Source organism: Haematobia irritans, chromosome 4 (genome assembly GCF_050003625.1).
Source record: "Haematobia irritans isolate KBUSLIRL chromosome 4, ASM5000362v1, whole genome shotgun sequence".
Classification (NCBI taxonomy): Eukaryota; Metazoa; Arthropoda; class Insecta; order Diptera; family Muscidae; genus Haematobia; species Haematobia irritans.
Window position 1 is genome coordinate 195,728,037 of NC_134400.1, and position 24,008 is coordinate 195,752,044.

At 27.4% G+C, this 24,008-nt stretch overlaps 1 protein-coding gene across 2 annotated transcripts in view; it reads left to right on the forward strand.

Annotated features, from left to right (window-relative positions):
- Nucleotides 1-23,122, forward strand: part of LOC142236099 (ras-related and estrogen-regulated growth inhibitor) — a 54,890-nt gene extending 31,768 nt beyond the window's left edge. For both annotated transcript variants that reach the window (XM_075307348.1, XM_075307347.1), the window contains exons 3-5: nt 6,437-6,493; nt 13,018-13,091; nt 22,543-23,122. In XM_075307348.1, the coding sequence (XP_075163463.1) occupies nt 6,437-6,493; nt 13,018-13,091; nt 22,543-22,947 (536 nt within the window). In that variant the 3' untranslated portion in view covers nt 22,948-23,122. The remainder of the gene's footprint in view (nt 1-6,436; nt 6,494-13,017; nt 13,092-22,542) is intronic.
- Nucleotides 23,123-24,008: the final 886 nt, after the last annotated feature.

Below are 24,008 nucleotides of genomic sequence, written 5' to 3' on the forward strand. Positions count from 1 at the left end.
TTTTCTATAGAAATAAAATTTTAACAAAATTTTCTACAGAAATAAAATTTTGACAAAATTTTCTATAGAAATAAAATTTTAGCAAAATTTTCTATATAAATAAAATTTTGACAAAATCTTCTACAGAAATAAAATTTTGACAAAATTTTCTATAGAAATAAAATTTTAGCAAAATTTTCTATAGAAATAAAATTTTGACAAAATTTTCTATTACAATAAAATTTTTATAAAATTTCCTATAGAAATGTAATTTGACAAAATTTTCTATAGAAATAAAATTTTAGCATAATTTTCTATAGAAATAAAATTTTGACAACATTTTCTATGGAAATAAAATGTTGACAAAATTTTCGATAGAAATAAAAATTTTTATAACATTTTCTATAGAAATAAAATTTTGACAAAATTTTTTATAGAAATAAAATTTTAGCAAAATTGTCTATAGAAATAAAATGTTGACAAAATTTTCTATAGAAATAAAATTTTGGCAAATATTTCTATAGAAATGAAATGTTGACAAAATTCTATATATAAAATTTTGAAAAAAATTCTATAGAAATAAAATTTTCCATAGAAATAAAATTTTGAGAAACTTTCGATAGAAATAAATTTTTGACAATTTTTTTCTATAGAAATAAAATTTTGACAAATTTTTCCAAACAAATAAAATTTTGACAAAATTTTCTATAGAAATAAAGTGTTGACAAAATTTTCTATAGACATTTTGTCAACAAAATAAAATGTTGACAACATTTTCTATAGAAATAAAATTTTGATAAAATTTTCTATAGACATAAAATTTTGATAAAATTTTCTATAGACATAAAATTTTGACAAAATTTTCTATAGAAATAAAATGTTGACATAATTTTCTATAAAAATTAAATTTTAACAAAAATTTCTATAGAAATACAATTTTGGCAAATTTTTTTAATAGAAATGAAATGTTGACAAAATTTTCTGTATAAATAAAATTTTGGCAAATATTTCTATAGAAATGAAATGTTGGCAAAATTATATATATAAAAAAAAAAATTTTAAAAATTTCTATAGAAATAAAATTTTCCATAGAAATACAATTTTGAGAAACTTTCGATAGAAATAAATTTTTGAAAATTTTTTTCTATAGAAATAATATTTTGACAATTTTTTCTATACAAATAAAATGTTGACAAACTTTTCTATAGAAATAAAATTATGACAAAATTTTCGATAGAAACAAAAATTTTTATAAAATTGTCTATAGAAATAAAATTTTGACAAAATTTTCTATAGAAATAAAATTTTAGCATAATTTTCTATAGAAAAAAAATTTTAGCATAATTTTTTATAGAAATAAAATTTTGACAACATTTTCTATGGAAATAAAATTTTGACAAAATTTTTTATAGAAATAAAATTTTTGCAGAATTGTCTATAGAAATAAAATTTTGACAACATTTTCTATAGAAATAAAATTTTGACAAAATTTTCTATAGAAATAAAATTTTGACAAAATTTTCTATAGAAATAAAATTTTGACAAAATTTTCTATAGAAATAAAATTTTTGCAAAATTTTCTATAGAAATAAAATATTGACAAAATTTTCTATAGAAATAAAATTTTGACAAAATTTTCTATAGAAATAAAATTTTAGCAAAATTTTCTATAGAAATAAAATTTTATCTAATTATACAATTTTAGCAAAATTTCCTATAGAAATAAAATTTTGACAAAATTTTCTATAAAAATAAAATTTTTATAAAATTTCCTATAGAAATGTAATTTTGACAAGATTTTCTATAGAAATAAAATTTTGACAAAATTTTCTATAGAAATAAAATTTTAACAAAATTTTCTATAGAAATAAAATAACCCATTGTGCGCCGCAGTAACCAACAAAACCAGTGTTGCTTTTATTGCAACCACCTTTGTAGTAAAGTAAACTGTTTCACTACCTTTGGCCCACCATACAATGTTGTTGATCACGCAACATTAGGGTGCATGCATTTTACCGACCGGCCGGCCCCTCACGTTAAGCCGCAAAAGTTCTGTTGCATGTAATTTGGGGGTGGATATGGGGGTTAAATGTTTGTATCGTCTCTTCCTCCTTTCAGTTTGCTTGAGCCCATAAGAAACTAATGCATATGTCATTGTTAATTTTATGGATTTGAAGTACTATTCACACCTGGATGGTATTGCTACTGGCCAAGAAAAGGTGGATTCAAAAGGAAGTTTGGAATTGTTATGGTGGAGTTTTAAATGCATTTGCACTTTTTTCAAATTTCCACCTTACTTTGTCTCGTTATCACTGGTGGGGTATTTTGGTCGCCTTTATTACCAACCAACAAGCAACTCACCAGTTGACCTCATTTCAATAATTTATGGTCTTTCAATGAACATGTACTTTTGTGAGTGGGGTGGGGGAGGAGGTGGCTTGTCATAGCTGGAATTTAGGTCAATACAAGTAAAGATGAATGCAATTTGTCAAAGAGAAAACAAAACATGAATGACGCAACTTCAATTGGAAATCAACTGAGTTTTAGGTAGTAGCATGGATGATTGCAGGATTATAACCAGGTACTGATTTTCGATATTAGTAACCTTAGGTAGTGGCTGGTTTCGAGACGAAATTTAGTTTTTCTCTAAACAACAGCTTTTCCGATTTACTTGATGCGCCGTCCAGACTATATGTTTATCCGGGCGACAGAGCTCGTGTCAAAAAATATTCCAGATATTGGTCACAATAGAAGTTATGTTCGACAGCATAATCGATCCTGCGGTTTGTTAATGTGATCGATATTTATCGATTATTTAGTATTTGTCGATTATTTAGTCATCATATCATATCAAAAAAAAAATATATGTCCAAAAGAACTCATTTAAGGAATATGATCACCACAACCATGTTCGAAGAGCTCCGACTCCAGCAAAATCTTCAGACTCCGACACCAAGTCTCCGACTCCACAGCCCTGGGCATAACTATGGATTCGAAGACCTACGTGAGGAAACTGGTGATGGAACTGTAAAGCCTAAGAATTCAGTGGGGAGACTGTGGGCCCAAAGATCCTCTGTGGAGGAAATTAAGAGGTGATATTGAGGATCCGAACAACTCAGTGGTGGAATAGTGAATCCAAAGAACTCAGAGTAGGAAATTTAGATTTGAAGATTGGATTTGTGTAACTATAGATTCGAATGGTCATATTTTCGACTAAATCGTCATAATTGTCACTGTCACTATCAGTCTTCATCCCGAGTCTCCTTTCGTTGCAAAATGCCAACAGCGGATGGAATAGTTTAAACTCAGTGGAGGAATTGTAGACCCGAAGAACTCAGTGGGGAATCTGTACTTCCGAAGATCAGAGTTAAGGACCTTTAGATTCGAAGACTCTATACTGGAACTGTAGATACAAAGATATCAGTGGAATGAACTTTAGATTCGAAGAGCTCTGTGGTGACACTGTAATCCCTAAGAACTCAGTGGAGTAACTGTAGATCACAAGATCGGAATGGTGATATTGTTGATTCGAACAATACAGTGGTAAAATAGTGGGTCCGAAGAACTCAGTGTAGGAACTTTAGATCAGAAGACCGGAGTGTAGATTCGGGTGGCCACAGTTGGTAAAATCCTACCAAAAATGGTAGAGTTTTTACTGCTTGGTAGAATTCTCAATGGTTTGGTAGATTTTGCACAATATTCCACTCCAGCAAAGAGGTGCTTTACAAATTTTCTATAGTAATAAAAACTTGACAAAATTCTTTAAAAAATTTTCCATAGAAATAAAATTTTGACGAAATGTACTATAGAAATAACATTTGCACAAAATATTCTATAGAAAAAAATTTACAAAACTTTCCTTAGAAATACAAATTTTAGAAATTTTGACAAAATTTTCTATAGAAATAAAAATTTGACAAAAATTTCTGTAGAAATAAAATTTTGAAAAAAAATGTTATAGAACTAAAATTTTGTCAAATCTTTCTGTAGAAATAAAATTTTAACAAAATTTTCTATAGAAATAATATTTTTACAAAATTTTCTATGAGAATAAAATTTCGGAAAAATCTTCTGTACACATAAAATTGTGACAAAATATTCTATAGAAATAAAAAGTTGACAAATTTTTCAAAAAAAATAAAATTTTTAGCAAATTTTCAATAGATATAACATTTTTAGCACATTTTCAATAGAAATAAAATTTTGACTAAATATTTTAGAGGAATAAAATTTTGACAAAATTGACAAAATTTTCTATAGAAATAAAATGATTACAAAATTATTCCACTCCAGCAAAGAGGTGCTTTACAAATTTTCTATAGTAATAAAATGTTGACAAAATTCTTTTAAAAATTTTCCATAGAAATAAAATTTTGACGAAATGTACTATAGAAATAACATTTGTACAAAATATTCTATAGAAAAAAATTTACAAAACTTTCCATAGAAATAAAAATTTTAGAAATTTTGACAAAATTTTCTATAGAAATAAAAATTTCACAAAAATTTCTGTAGAAATAAAATTTTGAAAAAAAATGTTATAGAACTAAAATTTTGTCAACATTTTCTGTAGAAATAAAATTTTAACAAAATTTTCTATAGAAATAAAATTTTGACAAAATTTTCTATGAGAATAAAATTTCGGCAAAATTTTCTGTACAGATAAAATTTTGACAGCACTTGCTACAGAAATAAAATTATAACAAAATATTCTATAGAAATAAAAAGTTGACAAAATTTTCCATAGAAATAAAAATTTTAGAAATTTTGACAATAGAAATAAACTTTTGACTAAATTTTTTATAGGAATAAAATTTTGACAAAGTTGTCCATAGAAAAAAAAATGAGAAAATTTTTTATAGAAATAAAACGTTTACAAAATTATTCCACTCCAGCTAAGAGGTGCTTCACAAATTTTCTATAGTAATAAAATTTTGACAAAATTCTTTTAAAAAATTTCCATAGAAATAAAATTTTGACTAAATGTACTATAGAAATAACATTTGTACAAAATTTTCTATAGAAAAAAATTTACAAAACTTTCCATAGAAATAAAAATTTTAGAAATTTTGACAAAATTTTCTATAGAAATAAAAATTTCACAAAAATTTCTGTAGAAATAAAATTTTGAAAAAAAATGTTATAGAACTAAAATTTTGTCAAAATTTTCTGTAGAACTAAAATTTTAACAAAATTTCCTATAGAAATAAAATTTTGACAAAATTTTCTATGAGAATAAAATTTCGGCAAAATTTTCTGTACAGATAAAATTTTGACAAAATATTCTATAGAAATAAAAAGTTGACAAATTTTTCCAAAGAAATAAAAATTTTTAGCAAATTTTCAATAGAAATAAAATTTTTAGCAAATTTCCAATAGAAATAAAATTTTGACTAAATTTTTTATAGGAATAAAATTTTGACAAAATTTTCCATAGAAAAAAAAAATTTGACAAAATTTTCTATAGAAATAAAATGTTTACAAAATTTCCCATAGAAATAAAATTCTAACACAATTTTCAAAATTTTCCATAGAAATAAACTTTTGACAAAATTTTCTATAGGTAATTTTACAGAAAAAAAACTGACCAAATTTGAAGTGCAAAATTGAGCTAACTACACATTTTTTGTTATTTATATTTTGTATAGCTAATTTCGATAAAACTTACAAAATATCGATATACACTGAAAAAAAAAAATATTGTCGTGAGGTCAAAGATTTCATGTCTTTAAAATACGAATGCAAATTTTTCTTAGCATAGAAGACGCTTTTCTCATATATAAAATTTTTTTTCTTTGTCCAAAAGTCGATAATCTTTTCAATGAAGTCGTAATGTCCTTATAATTAAGTGATTTGACTTAAAAACGGGTATCATAACATGAAAGCAAAAATGTTTGGGCTAAGGTCAACTTGACTTTAATAATTTGGAAAGAATCTTTAAATTTAATGAAATTGTCTTTAAATTTGTTGTCTTTTTGCATCTTGACTACAAAGCAAAAAATCGTTCAAATATAGGACATGTTTTTCAACACTTTATTTTAAAGACGTTTTTTACTTGAAACACAGCATAATTTCTGCTAGAAGTCGAGTCTCAATTTTGAAAATAAAGTCGTCGTTAACTTGTTTTTAAAGGACTTTGATAGCATATGAAGAAAATAAGCTGAGAAAGCGAACAATTAAAATTTGCTTCCTAGAAGCAAGTACACAAAACCCAAATTTAAAAGAGAATTGTGTCTTAAAAGTATCCTTACTTGTATTCTCCGCTTCTTTGGCTCGGAATCAATACCAAATTTTTTAAAGTAAAGACAAAATCTTTGGAACAGGGCATGCTTTTTTTTAGTGTATATCTATAATACTACTATTATTTTGAACACAGCTGTATATAGACATACGTATTCTTGTCCGTCATATTAAATATAACAAATTTATGCATTATTTTTTCTCATCTTTCTTTCAGCTCTGATAGTGCGGTTTTTAACTAAACGCTACATAGGAGAATATGATCATCAAACAGGTGGGCCTGCATAATATTTTCATTTACTACCAAAAAAAAAAAAACAAAAACGTTTATATTTTATGGCATTGTTCATAGGCTTCTAGTGTTATTGACAAAACATTCAATTTAATAAAACTTTAAATAATTCATTTGTTTTATTTTTTTTTGTTTTGATAACTGTTTCATAACATTCGCCCCACTCACTTTTAAATACTATATATGCAGCTATGTAGGACACAACTAACCTAGCTTTTCTTTTTCATGTGGATTTTTCAAAACACGTCATGTTGGAAAATGTCCTTGCCATGAACGTGCTGTTGCTACGTAATTAGATGTCTCACAGCCACATACTAAAGGAGTATTGGAGCTTATTTCTGTGGTTGTTTCAAACTTTAATGCTGCATTTAATGGTTGCAAGTTGGAAGGCAATTTATTGTGAGGACTCTAGAACGAGAAGTATATACACAGAAAAAAACAATATATCCTTTATGCTCCACAAAACGGTAACCCTATTTGGCTAAAGCCAATTTAATTCTATTTTAGTTAATGGAATTATTATCCCAGCAAAACAAAATTGGAAGTTCTTCTAAAGACACAAAAAATTATTCCCAAAGATGTTCTTTTTGACAAAATTTTTCATTGAAATAATTTTTTTAAAAATTGGCCTAGAAAATAAAATTTTGTATTTGACAAAATTTTCTATAGAAATAACATTTTGACAAATATTTATATAGAAGTAAAATTTTGACAAAATTTGCTATAGAAATAAAATTTTTATAAAATTTCCTATAGAAATGTAATTTTGACAAAATTTTCTATAGAAATAAAATTTTGACAATTTTTTTTAAAGAAATACAATTTTAACACAATTTTCAATGGAAATAAAATTTTCACAAAATTTTCTACAGAAACAAAATATTGACAAAATTTTCTGTAGAAATAAAATTTTGACAAAATTTTCTATAGAAATAAAATTTTGACAAAATTTTTTATAGAAATAAAATGTTGACAAAATTTTCTATAGAAATAAAATTTTAGCAAAATTTTCTATAGAAATAAAATTTTGACAAAATTTTCTATAAAAATAAAATTTTGACAAAAAATATTTGACAAAATTTCTTAAAGAAATAAAATTTTGACTAAATTTTGACAAATATTTATATAGACATAAAATTTTGATAACATTTTCTATAAAAATAAAATTTTTATAAAATTTCCTATAGAAATAAAATTTTGACAAAATTTTTTTAAAGAAATACAATTTTAACAAAATTTTTTACAGTAATAAAATATTGACAAAATTTTCTATAAAATAAAATTTTGACAAAATTTTCCATAGAAATAAAATTTTAGCAAAATTTTCTATAGAAATAAAATTTTGACAAAATTTTCTATAAAAATAAAATTTTGACAAAATTTTCCGTAGAAATGAAATTTTAGCAAAAAATATTTGACAAAATTTCTTATAGAAATAAAATTTAGACTAAATTTTGACAAATATTTATATAGACATACAATTTTGATAAAATTTTCTATAAAAATAAAATTTTTATAAAATTTCCTATAGAAATGTAATTTTGACAAAATTTTCTATAGAAATAAAATGTTGACAAAATTTTTTTAAAGAAATACAATTTTAATAAAATTTTCTATGGAAATAAAATTTTCACAAAATTTTCTACAGTAATAAAATATTGACAAAATTTTCTGTAGAAATAAAATTTTGACAAAATTTTCTATAGAAATAAAATTTTGACAAAATTTTCTATAGAAATAAAATTTTAGCAAAATGTTCTATAGAAATAAAATTTTGACAAAATTTTCTGTAGAAATGAAATTTTAACAAAAAATATTTGACATAATTTCTTATAGAAATAAAATTTTGACTAAATTTTGACAAATATTTATATAGACATAAAATTTATAAAATAAAATTTTTATAAAATTTCCTATAGAAATGTAATTTTGACAAAATTTTCTATAGAAATAAAATTTTGACAAAATTTTTTTAAAGAAATACAATTTTAACAAAATTTTCTACGGAAATAAAATTTTCACAAAATTTTCTACAGAAATAAAATATTGACAAAATTTTCTGTAGAAATAAAATTTTGACAAAATTTTCTATAGAAATACAATTTTGACAAAATTTTCTATACAAATAAAATTTTAGCAAAATTTTCTATAGAAATTAAATTTTGACAAAATTTTCTGTAGAAATGAAATTTTAACAAAAAAGATTTGACAAAATTTCTTATAGAAATAAAATTTTGACTAAATTTTGACAAATATTTATATAGGCATAAAATTTATAAAATAAAATTTTTATAAAATTTCCTATACAAATGTAATTTTGACAAAATTTTCTATAGAAATAAAATTTTGACAAAATTTTTTTTAAAGAAATACAATTTTAACAAAATTTTCTATGGAAATAAAATTTTCACAAAATTTTCTACAGAAATACAATATTGACAAAATTTTCTGTAGAAATAAAATTTTGACAAAATTTTCTATAGAAATAAAATTTTGACAAAATTTTCTATAGAAATAAAATTTTGACAAAATTTTCTATAGAAATACAATTTTAGCAAAATTTTCTATAGAAATAAAATTTTGAAAAAAATTTCTATAAAAATTAAATTTTGACAAAATTTTCTGTAGAAATGAAATTTTAGCAAAAAATATTTGACAAAATTTCTTACAGATAGACATAATTATATTATTATATAGACATAAAACTTTGATAAAATTTTCTATAAAAAAAAAATTTTTATAAAATTTCCTATAGAAATGTAATTTTGACAAAATTTTCTATAGAAATAAAATTTTGACAAAATTTTTTTAAAGAAATACAATTTTAATAAAATTTTCTATGGAAATAAAATTTTCTACAGTAACAAAATATTGACAAAATTTTCTGTAGAAATAAAATTTTGACAAAATTTTCTATAGAAATAAAATTTTGACAAAATTTTCTATAGAAATAAAATTTTAGCAAAATTTTCTATAGAAATAAAATTTTGACAAAATTTTCTATAAAAATAAAATTTTGACAAAATTTTCTGTAGAAATGAAATTTTAACAAAAAATATTTGACAAAATTTCTTATAGAAATAAATTTTGACTAAATTTTGACAAATATTTATATAGAAATAAATGTTGACTAAATTTTGACAAATATTTATATAGACATAAAATTTATAAAATAATTTTTTTATGAAATTTCCTATAGAAATGTAATTTTGACAAAATTTTCTATAGAAATAAAATTTTGACAAATTTTTTTTAAAGAAATACAATTTTAACAAAATTTTCTATGGAAATAAAATTTTCACAAAATTTTCTACAGAAATAAAATATTGACTAAATTTTCTGTAGAAATAAAATTTTGACAAAATTTTCTATAGAAATAAAATTTTGACAAAATTTTCTATAGAAATAAAATTTTGACAAAATTTTCTATAGAAATAAAATTTTGACAAAATTTTCTATAGAAATAAAATTTTAGCAAAATTTTCTATAGAAATAAAATTTTGACAAAATTTTCTATAGAAATAAAATTTTGACAAAATTTTCTATAGAAATAAAATTTTGACAAAATTTTCTATAAAAATAAAATTTTGACAAAATTTTCTATAGAAATAAAATTTTGACAAAATTTTCTATAGAAATAAAATTTTGACAAAATTTTTTTAAAGAAATACAATTTTTACAAAATTTTCTATGGAAATAAAATTTTCACAAAATTTTCTACAGTAATTAAATATTGACAAAATTTTCTGTAGAAATAAAATTTTGACAAAATTTTCTATAGAAATAAAATTTTGACAAAATTTTCTATAGAAATAAAATTTTGACAAAATTTTCTATAGAAATACAATTTTGACAAAATTTTCTATAGAAATAAAATTTTAGCAAAATTTTCTATAGAAATAAAATTTTGACAAAATTTTCTATAGAAATAAAATTTTGACAAAATTTTCTATAGAAATAAAATTTTGACAAAATTTTCTATAAAAATAAAATTTTGACAAAATTTTCTGTAGAAATGAAATTTTAACAAAAAATATTTGACAAAATTTCTTATAGAAATAAAATTTTGACTAAATTTTCTATAGTAATAAAATTTTGACAAAATTTTCTATAGAAATAACATTTTCCGTTTTGATCTTAAAAACCATTAAGCTTAAAAACCATTGCGTTGACTAAACTATAAGAGCAAAACCCCGACTATCGGAAACCATTTTTCGGAAGGTTCAAGTGTGGTTCATTGTTGGGTTTAATGAACTGCCTGAATTTATTCTGATAATTGGTTGATAGTTTTGCTGCAAGTAGAGGATGCTGATGAGGAATGTGGTAATTCCGAAACGTGCGTCCGTCCAACCATCTTGCAGTCTCTAGGGCTTTGCCCAAATAAAGTTGACAATCATTCGTTTCCTCTGTTGGTTAAGTTACTCTTGTAGTTTAATCAACGCAATGGCTTTTAAGTTGAGATCAAAACAACAAATATAAATAAAATTTTGACAAAATTTTCTTTAGAAATAAAATGTTGACAATATTTTCCATAGAAATAAAATTTTAACAAAATTTTTCTATAGAAATATAATTTTGACAAAATTTTCTATAAAAATAAAATTTTTACAAAATGAAAATTCTATGTTTTTTCGAGCTTGAGATCTATATGTTTTTTATTTATATTTTCTTCAATATTTCGCAATTTTCTTGAATTGCTTCTTCAGGAAGTATTGATCTATAATAAATTTATTATAATAGATTTCATTAGTAGTATATATTAATTGCTACAATCTTATTCTAACATTTAGTACATTTTTAACATAAATGATAAACATCTCAATATGACACATTCTACTAGGCGAACATAACAAATGTGTAGATACAACTATCCTTCACTTACATCAGTTACAACAACTAAACACAACACATATTTTTGTTAGAGACAGCGAAACATCACTGCTCTCGTCTGTTTTTAATATTGCACTGAGTGTGGATGCTGCTATGTAACCTGCGCGTTGTTCTTTTTCCCATCATTTCTGCATATCATTTGTCTGTATATGTGAGCGATGTTGTCTGTGTCCGTTTTGTAATTTATTCTCCTCGTTGTTGGTACGTTGTTGATGTGTAACATTTCTAAGGTGTATCTTTTGCTCGTGTTGCTCTCTCGTTGTAAAACACGAACTCTATCAAAGTTTGGTTGGTGGTTTGTTGCTGCACAGTGTGTCGCTAGCGCAGTTTTTTGTAGCTTGCTGTTGTTATTCCGTATTTTTATGTCGGATTTATGTCCTGATAATCTTGTTTTTAATTTGTTTTTGGTAGTTCCTATATATATCATCTGACACTTTTCTTTTGATTTTCCATCGCAAGGAATCTCATAAATGACGTTTGGGGTTTCGGATAAGGGGATGTTGTCTTTGGTATTGGTAAAAAGATTTTTTAGTGTATTGTTGGATTTATGAGCCAAGTTGTATTTATTTGTATCGAAAATATCGGACTTTGCTATCCATTCTGAGATCGTTGGTATGTATGTCAACGATTTGTATGATTTTGGATCTTTGTTATCGTCCGTCTGTTCTGATGAAGGCTTGTAATTCGTTATTAATTTTTTTATGATGTTCGGGGGAAAATTGTTGTATTCCAAGATATCGTGTAGTTTTCTCTTGTTTTTTTGTTGGAATTGTTGATCGCTGATAGTTAGTGCTTTTTGGATTAGGTTTTTTGCTGTATTTATTATTATCTGTTTTGGATGGTTTGAGAAGAAGTTCGTAATTCTTCCAGAAGCTGTGTTTTTTTGGTACCAGTCCATTGTAAGTTTTTCTTTGTCCCTGATGATTAATAAAATTTTCTATAGAAATAAAATTTTGACAATTCACATCCAAAATACTGAATTCGGATGGCTCCTTAAAAAGTGAAGCATATTCAGTGCAACAGTTGTTGTAATGGTGGACATCCCTCCTATGATAAGCCCATGTTAAATTCATCGCTTCTGCGCCAATTTTGCATCAGTTCCGGATCGAAAAAGAACATTTTCATTACTTTTTTGGTGACGCTTTTTTTACTGGAAACCTTTATGATTAGTTTATATAAAACGCCTCTGTATAAAACGCCTTTTCAATGAAGCTGGGTATAAAAATATTGTCGTCATTCTATCGAAATATAAATATGAAAATTAAGTTTAACTCAATTCAACGAAATAAAGTTAGTTTAAGTTGAAGTAGATGGTCAATTTAATTAAATTTAACTTTATTGCACTTGCTTCTTTTTATACCCTGCGCCACGCTGTGGAACAGGGTATTATACGTTATTTCATACTCAATTTGTTAATATTTTTTTTTCTACCTTCTCGGTTGCATGATTTTATTTAATTCGCATGATTGAGCTACTTTTAAAACTATGTGTGTATGTGTGCGCTAGTGTACAGCTATTCGTATATCCTTTTGATGGTGTGTGTGTGTGTGTTTTTTTTTGTGGCTTTATTTTTATTCTATGACTCTATTCTTGGCCTGGTTGCTCTCTAATTCCAGAAAATCGATATAAACATGAAGCCATAGTAGATGGAGAGCCAGTACTCTTTGAATTGCTCGACACATGTCCCAAGGTAAGCTCGAACATTGTTCGTTAGTTAACTTCATTCACTCCATGCATCTACCTTTCTACCTTGTTGACCCTTTTTGATGCGTGTAACTTGTTGCCAATGGAAACCTAATTGCTGGCATGTAGGGGAAATTATGAACAAATACAAGCATATACCTAGAGGTCATAAGCCTTGTAATAGCACTGGCAATCAGAATGCCTATTTAATTCATTATTAAGAGGATAAACAGGTGTATTTTGTATGAAGAATATATGACAAATCAGAGAAATATGTCTAGGATAATAAGCAATTAAAAACTCGTGAGCCATTGGTTTATTAAAAATGTTCCAAACAAATAAAAACAAGGGTACATTAATTCAAGAGCAGGTTTTTCCCATTTAGTTTAAGTTTTATTAGGATAAAGAGAGACCCTCACCGTTAAAATAGTAAAACCATAATTGCTCTATTTTGTTCTCAAGAATTCTCTCTATATTGTCTGAAATTATGAAATTCAACAGCTATGTTACAGGGATTGAAACAATTTATAATTCAAATGATGATTGGCTTAACTTATAGATCTTCTTTAAACTAATAATTTTTAATTATTTTTTTGTACTTTTTTTAGGTTTCTTTATTAACCTAAGAAAGTAAAAAACAGCAAATTTTTTTATAGAATATAAAATTATGCACATCCAGCACTTTTTCTATGGCAAATCTTGTTCTCCAGAGAGAATGAATAGTATGTTCAATTTAGAGTGTACTGTATGTGCTCTGTAGACAAACAACATCACTGTTAATTTTATTGGAGACGTCTATATCTTTCTTGGTTTATGTTTAAAAAAAAAAACAAGTAAGGAAAGTCTAAAGTCGAGCCGGGCCGACTATATTATACCCTGCACCACTTTGCAGATCTAAATTTTCGATACCATATCACATCCGTCAAATGTGTTGGGTGCTATATATAAAGGTTTGTCCCAAATACATACATTTAAATATCACTCGATTTGGACAGAAAAATTTATAGACTCAAAATTTAAGTTCACACAAAAAAATATTATAATTTTTGAGCTAACAATAAATTGTTGTTACAGAAAAGTTTGAAGTTCAACTAAATTTTTGTTGATATAACAAAATGTTTGTTGATATAACAAAATTAGTTGCTAAAGTGACTAAAATCGTAATTGTATTTAAAAAATACGTTGTTAGCTCAAATTTAAACATAATTTTAATTGTATTGACAATCAAATTAATTGATATTTTTTTGTGTGTTGGCTAATGCACTAGGGTGGAACACAATTTTAGTAAAAAAATATGGGAAACATTTAAATCTGAAGCAATTTTAAGGAAAATTGGGAAAAGTTTATTTATGATTTATCGCTCGATATATATGTATTAGAAGTTTAAGAAAATTAGGGTCATTTTTACAACTTTTCAACTAAGCAGTGGCGATTTAACAAGAAAAATGTTGGTATTTTGACCATTTTTGTCGAAATCACAAAAACATATATATGGGAGCTATATCTAAATCTGAACCGATTTCAATCAAATTTGGCACACATGACTATACTACCAATTGTACTCCTAGTGCAAAATTTCAAGCTAATTGGGATAAAACTCTGGCTTCTGAGTCCATATAAGTGCATATCGGGCGAAAGATATATATGGGAACTATATCTACATCTGAATCGATTTCAACCAAATTTGGCACGCATAGCTGCAATGCTAAATCTACTCTCTGTGCAAAATTTCAACCAAATTGGGCCAAAACTCTGGCTTTTAGGACCATATTAGTCCATATCGGGCGAAAGATATATATGGGAGCTATATCTAAATCTGAACTGATTTCAATTAAATTTGGCACACATGACTATATTGCTAATTGTACTCCTAGTGCAAAATTTCAACCAAATTGGGCAAAAACTCTGCCTTCTGGGTCCATATAAGTACATATCGGGCGAAAGATATATATGGGAGCTATATCTAAATCTGAATCGATTTCAACCAAATTTGGCACGCATAGCTACAATGCTAAATTTACTCCCTGTGCAAAACTTCAACCAAATTGAGCCAAAACTCTGGCTTTTAGGACCATATTAGTCCATATCGGACGAAAGATATATATGGGACCTATATCTAAATCTGAACCGATTTCAATAAAATTTTGCACACTTGGCTATACGACTAACTGTTATGTTAGTACAAAATTTCAAGCAAATCGGTTTAAAACTCTGGCTGCTGGGTCCATATTAGTGCATATCGGGCGAAATATATATATGGGAGCTATATCTAAATCTGAACCAATTTTTTCCAAAATCAATAGGGTTCTATTCTTACCCAAATTAGGAACATGTGCCAAATTTGAAAGTGAGTGGACTTAAATTGCGACCTAGACTTTGATCACAAAAACGTGTTCACAGACAGACGGACGGACAGACGGACATGGTTATATCGACTCAGGGACCCACCCTGAGCATTATTGCCAAAGACACCATGTGTCTATCTCCTCTCCTTCTGGGTGTTACAAACATATGCACTAACTTATAATACCCTGTTCCCAGGGTATGAAAATATAATATATATATATATATATATATATATATATATATATATATATATATATATATATATATATATATATATATATATATATATATATATATATATATATATATATATATATATATATATATATATATATATATATATATATATATATATATATATATATATATATATATATATATATATATATATATATATATATATATATTTTCCTGAAATTCCTAGGAGGAACATAGGGCCGTAGCGCTGAGAACTCGCCAGACCCTGGCCATCTCACTTCGGATATGCCGAGGAGGAGGAGATTATATTGAAGGAATACATTGCAGAGTTGTCCCAGTTTTGATGTCTCCAGAAGGTTCCAATTCGTGATCCATGTTTGAGGCTAAAGGTCGTCATCGGTTTATCGGTTTGGTTATGGTAGGATGTATGTGTTACGGTTTCGTTGATCGTGTAGATTTAGGACGAGTGCTTTGGTAGCATGGTATGGATACCATGCACCTGAGAAGGTTATACCGCCTACGGCCGGTCGACAGAGCCTCGTTTGCTAGGGAACAGGGAGCACCAAGTCTATGCGACAGTGGGTGAGGTTGTCTTCTTTTGAAGAGGATAGGCTGTGCATTATGCGTCACTCTCCCTTGCATCCCCATATATATATATATATATATATATATATATATATATATATATATATATATATATATATATATATATATATATATATATATATATATATATATATATATATATATATATATATATATATATATATATATATATATATATATATATATATATATATATATATATATACATATATATATATATATATATATATATATATATATATATATATATATATATATATATATATATATATATATATATATATATATATATATATATATATATATATATATATATATATATATATATATGTATATATATATATATATATATATATATATATATATATATATATATATATATATATATATATATATATATATATATATATATACACTGTTAGAAAAATATGTTTTTCATATGTTCCGATATAAACAAAATGTGTTTCGGGCACGATTTTAAACCACAATATATTTAAGTGCGAACATGTAATTTTCCTAAACTAACACTACATGTTTGGGACATCTATGTTAATATGTTAGAATATATTATGTTTGGGGCATGAATGTTTCATAAAAATCATATGTGTGAATACAAACATATATAAATTTACAAATTTCAACTAAACATACATATGTTGTGATATTTTATTCAAAGCGACAGAGAGAGTATAGAGAGAAATAGAGATGGAAACCGGGAGAGTTGACGAAAGATATCAATATAACACAGCAAAAGAGTCAAAAGAGAACAATTTCTGTGAAACCGCTTGTATGTTGTTTCGGTAAACTGTTTTATGATAAGGCCAAAAATTTGATATGTTTAAGTCTAAATATTATTTAATTTGAATAAAGTGAATATACATTCTGAACCAAGAGAATAGACATTTGAAAAACAAACAGCTTATGTTTTCGCCTTGAGAGCAGCATTTTATGTATGTGTGGACATATGTTTTGTTTATCATTTTGGCATTATTTTTTTCTTGGTTCGTTAAAAGAAATCAGGGGTCTTCATAAAAATAACGAAAGGGCACTATACTCTTTTTAGAGTTGGGACGGTAAAATGAAATAAGGAGGAAATAGTGAAAAATTACACAGTAAAATGTAAAAAAACAAAGTTTAGTTTCTCTTTATTAAAAAGTAGTCCACGAGGAGTTGACGGACACCATCAAATATAAAAGCGGGCATTAAGTTCGACTTTTACAGCTAAAACAATTTAAAAAGTTTTCTTTAAAATGAATTATTAAAGAAAAATAAAAGGAATTTTAGAGCGATGGTGTTAAATGCTAGTAAAAAACTGTTCACTCCTAAATAAATTTATGTTTATATTATAAAATTATGTATGTATGTTTATACTCGACTCCACGTTCTTCTTTTGTTAGTTTTTGAATTCCTTCCAAATTTTAAAGTTTTGTACAAAAACAGTTTTTTATTACAAGATTGTTATTTTTGCAATAAAAAATAATATTTTATCCAAAAATCATTCAATTTCGTTTATATCAAGCACTGTTACTGACTATAAATCTTTAATAACGCACATTTCGATGATTCATTTAAAAAAATTAATATAGTATAAATATAAATGTGTAAATTAAAAAAAAAAAAAAAACAAAAAAAATGTTCGGTCGGAGCAGGGATTGAACCCACGACCCTTTGCATGCAAGGCAGACATGCTAACCACTGCTCCACGTGGCAAACAAATGTATGTTTCTGTTAAATAATGTTATGTTTGCATGGGCTCGTGGGCGCTGCAAACTATGCTATATAAATGTAACTTAAAACGATAATTATCTACTGGTGACTATAACAGCTACGTAGCCCAGTGGATAGTGTGTTGGCTTACAAACTGTATGGTCCTCGGTTCGATTCTCCGTGCAGACGAAAGGTAAAATTTAAAAAATTTATAAAAGTGAATAATTTCTTCAACATTATTTGTATTACAGAGAAAGGTGCCAATAACTAAAAAATTTCGTGGAAGTGAAAATTACGAGTATGTTAGGGAATGAGCACAATCGTGTTTGGGAAAAATTCTTCCAAGCATATAATATTTTTGGCTCAAAATGCTTCCAAACATATAATATGTTCACATAAAACAAACATATTAATGTTTCGGCAGTATGCAATAATATATGTGCTTCCTGCAAAATATGTTTGGAACATATGTTAAAGAAGCGATTTTTTTTGAGGGTGTATATATATATATATAAACCTTATTTGTATAGGATATTTTGCCAAATTTTATTTCTATGGGAAATTTTACTAAAATTTTATTTCTATAGTATATTTTCTCAAAATGTTATTTCTATAGAAAATGTTTTCGTTATTTGTTATTATATACATTTTCAATTTCTATTGAAAACTTGATCAAATTTTGATTTCTATAGAAAATCTTGTCAGAATATTATTTTTATAGAAAGAATTCTTTGTCAAAATTTTATTTGCATAGAAAAATTTATCAAAATTTTATTTGTAGATTAGGTTAGGTATAGTGGCAGCCCGATATTTTAAGCTCACTTAGACTATTCAGCCACCGTGGTGCAGTGGTTAGCATGCCCGCCTTGCATACACAAGGTCGTGGGTTCGATTCCTGCTTCGACCGAACACCAAAAAGTTTTTCAGCGGTGGATTATCTCACCTCAGTAATGCTGGTGACATTTCTGAGGGTTTCAAAGCTTCTCTAAGTGGTTTCACAGCAATGTGCAACGCCGTTCGGACTCGGCTATAAAAAGGAGGTCCCTTGTCATTGAGCTTAACATGGAATCGGGCAGCACTCAGTAATAAGAGAGAAGTTCACCAATGTGGTATCACATTGTTCCACACTGTGGAACAGGGTATTATAAGTTAGTGCATATGTTTGCAACACCCAGAAGGAGACGGGATAGACACATGCTGTCTTTGGCAAAAATGCTCAGGGTGGGCTCCTGAGTCGATATAGCCGTCTGTCCGTGAAAACATTTTTGTAATCAAAGTCTAGGTCGCAGGGTTAGCCCAATCGACGTAAAATTTGGCACAAGTATGTGTTTTGGTTCAGAATAGAACCCTATTGATTTTGGAAGAAATCGGTTCAGATTTAGATATAGCTCCCATATCCCCAATTTGGTTGAAATTTTGCACTAGGAGTACAATTAGTAGTATAGTCAAGTGTGCCAAATTTTATTGAAATCGGTTTAGATTTAGATATAGCTCCCATATATATCGTTCGCCCGATTTACACTCATATGACCACAGTGGCCAATCTTTCACTCCGATTTAATTGAAATTTTGCACAGGGAGTAGAATTGGCATTGTAGCTATGCGTGCTAAATTTGGTTGAAATCGGTTCAGATTTAGATATAGCTCCCATATATAGCTTTCGCCCGATTTACACTCAAATGACCACAGAGGCCAATTTTTTACTCCGATTTAGTTGAAATTTTGCATAGGGAGTAGAATTAGCGTTGTAACTATGCGTGCCAAATTTGGTTGAAATCGGTTCAGATTTGGATATATCTCCCATATATAGCTTTCGCCCGATTTACACTCATATGACCGCAGAGGCCAAGTTTTTGCTCCGATTTAGTTGAAATTTTGCACAGGGAGTAGAATTAGCATTGTAGCTATGCGTGCCAAATTTGGTTGAAATCGGTTCAGATTTAGATATATCTCCCATATACATGTTTTTCTGATTTCGACAAAAATGGTCAAAATACCAACATTTTCCTTGTAAAATCACCGCCGCTTAGTCGTAAAGTTGTAAAAATGACTCTAATTCTCCTAAACTTCTAGTACATATATATCGATCGATAAATCATAAATAAACTTTTGCGAGGTTTCCTTAAAATTGCTTTAGATTTAAATGTTTCCCATATTTATACCCTTCACCACTACTGTGGTACAGGGTATAATAAGTTTGTGCATTTGTATATAACGCCAAGAAGGAGTAATCATAGACCAACCTTTTAGTATACGGATCGGCTTAGAATTAAATTCTGAGTCGATTTAGCGATGTCCGTCTGTCTGTTGATGTATTTTTGTGTGCAAAGTACAGCTCGCAGTTTTAGTCCGATTGTCCTAAAGTTTGGTATAGGGTCCTGTTTCGGCTCAAAGACGATCCCTATTGATTTTGGAAAAAAATCGGTTCAGATTTAGATATAGCTGCCATATATATTTTTCACCGATCTGGTCATAATTGGCGTGTATATCAACCGATCTTCCTCAAATTCCGTACATCCGAATATTTTATGAGTCTCGAAAAACTTGCAAAATATCAGCAAAATCGGTTCAGATTTAGATATAGCTCCCATATATAGCTTTCGCCCGATTTACACTCATTTGCCCACAGAGGTCAATTTTTTGCTCCGATTTAGTTGAAATTTTGCATAGGGAGTAGAATTAGCGTTGTAACTATGCGTGCCAAATTTGCTTGAAATCGGTTCAGATTTGGATATATCTCCCATATAAAGCTTTCGCCCGATTTACACTCATATGACCACAGAGGCCAATTTTTAACTCCGATTTAGTTGAAATTTTGCACAGGGAGTAAAATTAGCATTGTAGCTATGCGTGCCAAATTTGGTTGAAATCGGTTTAGATTTAGATATAGCTCTCATATATATAGGTTTTTCTGATTTCGACAAAAATTGTCAAAATAACAACATTTTCCTTGTAAAATCGCCACTGCTTAGTCGAAAAGTTGTAAAAATGACTCTAATTTTCCTAAACTTCTAATACATCTATATCGAGCGATAAATCATAAATAAACTTTTTCGAAGTTTCCTTAAAATTGCTTCAGATTTACACGTTTCCCATATTTTTTACTAACATTGTGTTCCACCCTAGTGCATTAGGCGACTTCAATTTTGAGTCTATAGATTTTGTAGAAGTCTATCAAATTCTTCCAGATCTAGTGATATTTAAATGTATGTATTTGGGATAAACCTTTAGATATAGCCCCCAACACATTTGACGGATGTGATATGGTATCGAAAATTTAGATCTACAAAGTGGTGCAGGGTATAATATAGTCGGCCCCGCCCGACTTTAGACTTTCCTTACTTGTTTTTCTATAGAAAATTTTGCCAGAATTTTATTTGTATAGAACATTTTATCAAACATTTATGATAACAGAAAATTTTATCAAAATTTTATTTCTGTAGAAAATTGTGTATCAAAATTTTATTTCTATACAAAATTTTGTCAAAAATTTTTATTGTTATATAAAATTTTGTGAAAAATTTCTACTTGATTTTAGTTTCCAATCTACCATTTGTGGTAGAATTCTACTAACTGTGATTGTAACCTGATTATCCATTTATTTTAATTTAATTTACCATATTCTAAATTATTATAATTTTATACAATTAAGTGTATGGTTATTAAATTCACCACTTCCCCTTCCTTTGAGTAGGGTAGAGTGAAAATACCACATTTTATGTATTAAATTTATATTTATTTTGGCTATTAGTAATACAAATATTCGTTACACTTAACACTTAAACATATTATCACCTTTCGTTGTGTGTGTCTACACATGTCACTTTTCATTACCAAGGTAGGCAGTTGAGGAGTAAAATTTACTACATATTTCCGTGATAAATTTCGCCACTAAAAACATCATCACAACCTGAGTTAATTAGCATTAAAAACAAAGTACAAATATGAGCGAAAGCTAAATTAGCAAAACGAGTGATGATATAGAACCAAAAGAGAATAAACCAAATTTAGTTGTGCGAATTATTCATGTCTAGGAATGGGAAGTTCGAAAAAGAGTTAAATTCAGAAGTTATTCTAATAATTCACAATCTAAACTCAAGTTTACTTGTATCAAAAGATTTCTACCTTCCCCTAAAGGTGTAGTCTATAGAGAATCCCTATATACTGAAAGCCTTTTTTCCAATGTAATTGCAAAAGTCAAAAGCTTTTGAGGTAATTGAAAGTAATCAAAAGGTAAACGTGATATTATATTCAGCCCTTATGATGCCAGCAATTGTTGCTATGTTATCATAGCCTCATCACGATATTGCTGACCTAGTTCCACAAGTGTCCTCCAAACACATAAAAACGCTGAAAACAAACAATTCACATTTTATGGAAATTTATCCTGAACTAAGAGAAACACAACTGAAATTGTTTTTCATGTTTACCTCCGATGACCTTGTAACTCGTTGGAACATTTGTCTATAGCCCTTTTGGCTTTTGTTCTTCCATATAATTTCTCATATATCTTCCATGCCATGCAATATTGTTGGAATGATGTCATGTTTGTAGTACAAAAAAAAATAGTCATTTTTCTGTTTTGTTTCTCCTCTTTCCAGGCTGATGATGAATTTCCCAATGCCGCTGAACTAATACATTGGGCAGACGGCCTGCTCTTGGTTTACTCCATTACCGACCGCAATAGTTTCAATTACATTAGACGAGCCAAATCGGATCTACAATCGGATACACCAGTGCAACTGGTGGCCAATAAAGTCGATATGGTGCATTTACGTCAAGTCAGTCGTGACGAGGGAGAAATTTTGGCTAAAGATTTCGAGTGTAAATTCAATGAGGTCTCTGCAGCAGATCATGTGGATCAAGTGGCCGAGGCATTCCTGGAATTGTGTAAAGAGGTGATAGCCTCAAAACGTAAATCAAAACAAAGTCTTTTGGAGCGTATGTTGGGTAGTTCTCGTCCCTATAGTCGAGGGAAGAGTGACAGTAATTTGCCTAAGGAATGAGAAGAATGGAGAAAATAATTTTGCATGCTCTCACCGAAAGAGAGAGAGAGTGCGAGAAACTGAGAGAGATTTTATATGTTATAACCTAGAGTTTCTTATATGAGAATTATTTTTGTATTGCATTGTTGATATTAGTCAATTTTTAATAAATTTGTACATAATTTATTTTTTTTAATCATTTTTTTTTTGTTGAATTTAATTGTTTGAAGGAAATTATTAGATAACAAGTATATACGGCCGTAAGTTCGGCCATGCCGAAGCTTATGTACCCTCCACCATGGATTGCGTAGAAACTTCTAGTGAAGACTATCATCCACAATTGAATTACTTGGGTTGCGGTAACACTTGCCGATGGCAAAGTATCTTAAAACTTGCTAACACCGTAATATATACCATATAGTCCATACGTGGTATATATTAAACTAAAAAAGGCCGATTAAATACGTATATAATTAAGTTTAAAGTTTCTATACACTGAAAAAAATATTGTCGTGAGGTCAAAGATTTCGTGTCTTTAAAATGCGAATACAAATTTTGCTTAGCATAGAAGACGCATTTCCCTTAAATAAAGTTATTTTCCTTGTCCAAAAGTCAATAAACTTTTCAATGAAGTCGTATTGTCCTTATAATTAAGTGATTTGACTTAAAAATGGGTATCTTAACATGAAAGAAAAAATTTATAGGCTAAGGTCAACTTGACTTTAATAATTGAGAAAAATTCTTTAAATTTAATGAAATTGTCTTTAAATTTGTTGTCTTTTTGCATCTTGACTACAAAGCAAAAAATCGTTCAAATATAGGACATGTTTTTCAAAACTTTATTTCAAAGAAGTTTTTTACTTCAAACATAGCATAATTTCTACTGGAAGTCGAGTCCTAATTTGGAACATAAAGTTGCCGTTAACCCTTTTTTAAAGGACTTTGATAGCATATGAAGAAAAATAGCTGAGAAAGCGAAAAATTAAAAATTGCTTCCTAGAAGCAAGTACACAAAACCTAAATTTAAAAGAGAATTGTGTCTTAAAAGTATCCTTACTTGTATTCTCCGCTTCTTTGGCTCG